Source organism: Trachymyrmex septentrionalis, unplaced genomic scaffold, assembly GCF_001594115.1.
Source record: "Trachymyrmex septentrionalis isolate Tsep2-gDNA-1 unplaced genomic scaffold, Tsep1.0 scaffold109, whole genome shotgun sequence".
In the NCBI taxonomy this organism is placed as follows: Eukaryota; Metazoa; Arthropoda; class Insecta; order Hymenoptera; family Formicidae; genus Trachymyrmex; species Trachymyrmex septentrionalis.
Genome location: NW_017304217.1, coordinates 85,375 through 90,084, shown reverse-complemented (window position 1 = coordinate 90,084; position 4,710 = coordinate 85,375). Strand labels below are relative to the sequence as shown.

General features: G+C 49.2%; 1 protein-coding gene across 1 annotated transcript in view; it reads left to right on the top strand.

Moving 5' to 3' along the window:
* The window catches only part of LOC108748764 (glutamic acid-rich protein), a 7,586-nt gene that overhangs the window by 182 nt on the left and 2,694 nt on the right, over positions 1–4,710 (top strand). The window contains exon 2 of the mRNA XM_018487096.1: positions 12–242. Coding sequence (XP_018342598.1) covers positions 135–242 — 108 coding nt within the window. The 5' untranslated portion in view covers positions 12–134. The remainder of the gene's footprint in view (positions 1–11; positions 243–4,710) is intronic.

The window sequence follows — 4,710 nt, the reverse complement described above, 5'->3', positions numbered from 1 at the left end:
GCTGCCGCCGTCGTCGTTGCCGCCGCCGCCGCCAACGCCGCCGCCGCTCTTTCGTACTTCGAGTTCAGTTCGAGTCGCGAAGTCGAGCTATTTGGATTATTGACGCGTACGTCGCTTCTTCGATTCAATCAACCATGAGTACCAAGGAAAATAACGAGGTCGCCGTCGAGAAGGTGACAGAGAATGACAAGGCATCCGCGGACGCGAAATGCGATATCAAGGGAATTAAGAGGCCAGCTGAGGTGAGTACCGCTTCCTTACCATCAACCTATTCCGACCGTACTCACGATTCTTACCGCTCATGGCATTCGACGACGTTTTGATCTTGTGACGTTCGTACTCGGTGACGGGGATTCGTATTCGGCGTTCTACGCTCATCGTCGCGATATGCGTCATCCGGAATTAGGAGTAGCAACAAGATGAATAATACGAGCTCGCGCGTTTGATCGTGGAACGCGCCACGCCACGCCACGCCACTCCGTCGGATCTGTCGGGGGACATTGAATCGCATCGACGCGCTGTGAGATTGACCATTGCTGGCTGCCGCTGCGCCGCGCCGCGCCGCGCCGCGCCGCGGCGGCGGTAGCCCGTGACCGCCGCCGATACGGATTTTCCCGCCTGCTCGGCGTCTTCTACGCATCGCCGTGGACCGATCGTGGGCCGTCACCACCGCACGAAGCGTGTGGCGAACCGTGCTCCATGTAGCCCGCTGTAGCCCGCGCCGCCGAGCGACGGCACAGCGTAGTGAGAAGAACGCCGCGCCGGCCGGCATTTCTTCGGCGCGGCAGACTCCATATTTCCGTGCGAGCGACTCCGAGCGTAGTCGAGCACGCTCGATCGGACGCGTGGCGTGCAGGCTATGTATTTCTCTCGACGCGTAGTGCTTTCTCATCACGGACGCGTAGGGACGCTATTGTGTTTTGTGAGACCACCGCGAACGCGACGAGTCTCTCTCTCTCTTCCTCTTTTTTCGTCTTCGCTCGCTCACTCGCTCGCTTGTTCTCGCCCGATGGCTGACGATGATGATAATGACGATGGCGATGACGACTCCTACCGGAATAAGCTATAATTACCGCGTTCCGCGCTCCAAATCGTAAAATTCGAAGCAACGTTGGAAATTTTCACGCGTTCGCGCGCGCGTGAAAAGAAACGAATAGGTGAGAGCGTATTTAGCGTTAGGGAAACGGAGATAGGTAGAAGAGAGAGAGAGGGAACAATTGGAGAAACGAAGCAAATCTCTACGGCGCCATGTGCTAGTTTCTCGTGTTGGTCTTTTTTTTTTTCCCCCCCATTCGGCGAGATTTCGTCTCCTCGCGGCTTTTCGTCTTCATGCGCCCTCTACCAACGAATGCGCACACCACCGCCGCTTTTGCATCTCGCTGCTTCGTGCTCGGCATGCTTCGCTACCCAAGCATCATTTTCACGTAGTAGGTAGTGGTCAGCGTCGAGAAATTCGGAAAAACGGATATCCCGCGCATTTTCTTCATCTCCCTGGCCTGACGGCCGTCCACCATTGTCGTACTATCATCGCCACCCGTCGTTTATCGCTTTCCATCATGGCGGCCAAAACCAAGCCTGCGTTCATCATTCGTTCTCTCTCTTTCTCTGACAAGCTTATGCGTTCTCTTTCTACCGTAATTGATCGATAATTCGCTATAAAAGAGTCAACGTCGAATACAATCGATAGACGACCGACGCGTCTATCTACTACAGGTCGACACGTCGCCCTGAAATTGTTTACCAATTCGCGCAAATAAATTCCACGACGAAGGCTTCCTTTTCTCTCGCTCCGATTGTACGAGCATTTTCCTTCCCTATCCATCTATCTATCTATCCATCTCTCTTCCTCTCGCGCTCCATTGCTCGACACTGCCGATGTATAGCCGGCACCAGCGAGTAGCGACAGCGGCTCGCTCCGTCCTTCTCTTTCGATCTTTTCGCCGAAGGTACCCCACTTGCGCAGCTAGCGGCAACGCCGTGCATTATATACTCGGTGTGTGCTCTCCTACCTCCTTGTTCTTTTCGCGGCTGCGGCGGTCGCGCGCAACGGCGCGTTACTACGAACCTTCGAGAAAACATCGTTGCCGCAATTTTTCATCTTAAATCGTCGCCCGTCGCGTCGTCGGCCGTGTCGCCGCGATAGGCCGTATTTTTAGCCGATAATTTACTATGAGATTGCGTCTCCGCGTAAGACAAAATGAACGAACGGAGCGAATGAATGCCAAACGGCGGAAATTCAGAGGAGCGGTTGCCGTAGATTTTTCCGCTGCCGCGTCAATCACGTGGAGAGGTACAAGTGCTACACTTATGCACGTTCACGCAGGTCGATGTGTTCTTGTTACATCGGTGATTCCTCCCGAGTATATTAGATCGCGAACGCGCGCGCGCGCGCGCAAATGACCAAGGAAAGGCCAGTAGAAAGGTGGACGATTTTCGAGCGTTTTTTCCCTAATATATACATATATATATATATATATGTGTGTGTGTGTGTGTGTGTGTGTGTGTGTGTGTGTGTGTGTGTATTTAGAACACCCTTTTCATATACATATGTGCGCACATATACATACGCATATAAAATGTGACAAAAAATACGCTTACATCTACACACACGCGCGCGCGCGCGTGTTGAGATTAGTATCGCTCCGGAACCGGCGAGCGGGAAAAGGCGGGAAGCTCGAGGCCGAGGGAGAAGAGTTGAATGAAATCGCGTTTGTATGCTGTGAGTACGTTTGAAAGAGACATTGACTGCGTTCAGCAGAGAAAACTAATCTGTTAGCGCTTGGTGATTCTTTAATATGATTGGTTCTTGCCTGTAATTCTTCGTTTAATCCAAAAGTAGGTACCGATCGTATTAAAGAAGAATAAGCGTTAACTGATTAGTTTTCTCTGCTGAACGCAGTCATTCGCTCTGCTTTTTCGATTTTTCAAATTGCTGAAATTATTCTCTCTCTCTCTCTCTCTCTCTCTCTCTCTCTCTCTCTCTCTCTCTTTATCTCTTTATCTCAGTATCGATACGACGTGACCACTGTTTGATGATCGAATGATGTTTCTTTACTGAGAGAAGGCGGGAAAAGGCGTCGCGACGAATGGATAACGCAGTTATGGATCGATGTTCCGCCAGCCAGAAATAACTTATTACATTTAATGGTTATCATCGCGTTTCTCTCTTTCTCTCTCTCTCTCTCTCTCTCTCTCTCTCTCTCTCTCTCGTGGCTTTTAATTTTTCGCGCGCGAATCTTTTTATTGCTTAATTATCTTAATAGATCAATGTTAAATACGCGTTTTACACTAGTTTTAAACGCGTGCCGATCGATGGTTTGTTTTTACTCATTATTTATTTTCTTGAACGTTTTCGCCAGAAACTGGATAAGGTTGCTACGATAAGAAGGAATTTGGCGCTAGTAATTCTGAGAAAACGCGTTTAACGAACGCATTCGTGTAGATTACCGATCTTGCTGATAATTCATCGATTAACACACATCACGTGTTAATTACGTAATGGGCGTTCATCGCGCCGATCGTTTTTACATTTAGAAGAAATTATATGAGCATATAGAGTCTATACGATAGGTTATGAGTATTGGGTTATCTGCGAGACCTTATGATATTGGGAACGAATAGATAGGTAATCGTGCGGGGAGCACATAATAACAAGCGGCAGCATCGTCGTCGTTGTCGTCGTCGAGCGACCAACCAACCAACCAACCAACCAACCAACCAACCAACCAAACAAACAAACAAACAACCAACCAAACAACCGCATGAATGTACTACTGTCATTCATGTTGAGACGCCGTACACTTGCGAGTTGACGAATAGGAGTAGCGGCGGCTGCGAGCTACCGGCGAGTTCGAAATAACCCGCGTGTCAGCTCTTCGATCGGGTTACTATTGTTTGTAGACGTCGGTGGTAACCGATCTCTCATTAGCATTTTATCGCAACAGGTCGAGACTCCATATACGGTGATACAATTACTCCAGGTTAAGTTAGAGAGAGGGGTAGGGGAAGAGAAAGAGTATAACATTGAGTGTCGAGTGTTTCTCGATCTTGCTTCGAGACACTTGCCGCCATTGGAAGCCAAATTGCGCGTCATCGCAGTTTTAGTTACTTTAGTTACTTTTGATATTATTAATATAGATAATAAATATATATAAGTTGTTATTATTATTATTATTATTATTATTATTACTATTATTACTACTATCTAGTAATAATATAATAGATCGATCGCGCTTTCGACGTGATAGTATCGGGGCATCTATTCCACGGTAATTCTTCCACTCGACGCGATATCCGTCGTGATATTGTCATGGAATGCTCGGCTCTTTTTAGTTTAGATTTATACTCTTATTCAAAGGCTTCGCGTTGCACGACACTTGGCACGCTGCTTCAGTTATATCTTCCTCCCTTATCTTCTCCTCAGTTACTTCGCTCGCTCACTCGCGAATTGCACGCAGCGCGAACGTATCCCCGCTATGGCGCGCGGCTCCGTCATCTGCCAATCACCATGGTCTTCCCACTGTGCATCGTTGGTTCGCGCGTCTCCGATTGGCTGGCGTAGCTCCGCGCGCGCATCCAAAGCCTCTTTCTCATACCCGCCGATATGTACGGCGCGTGTATGCTATTACGCCAGCCGGCAGCCGCTACCACCACCACCACCACCACCACCACCATCACCATCACCATCATCATCACCACCACCACCATCAT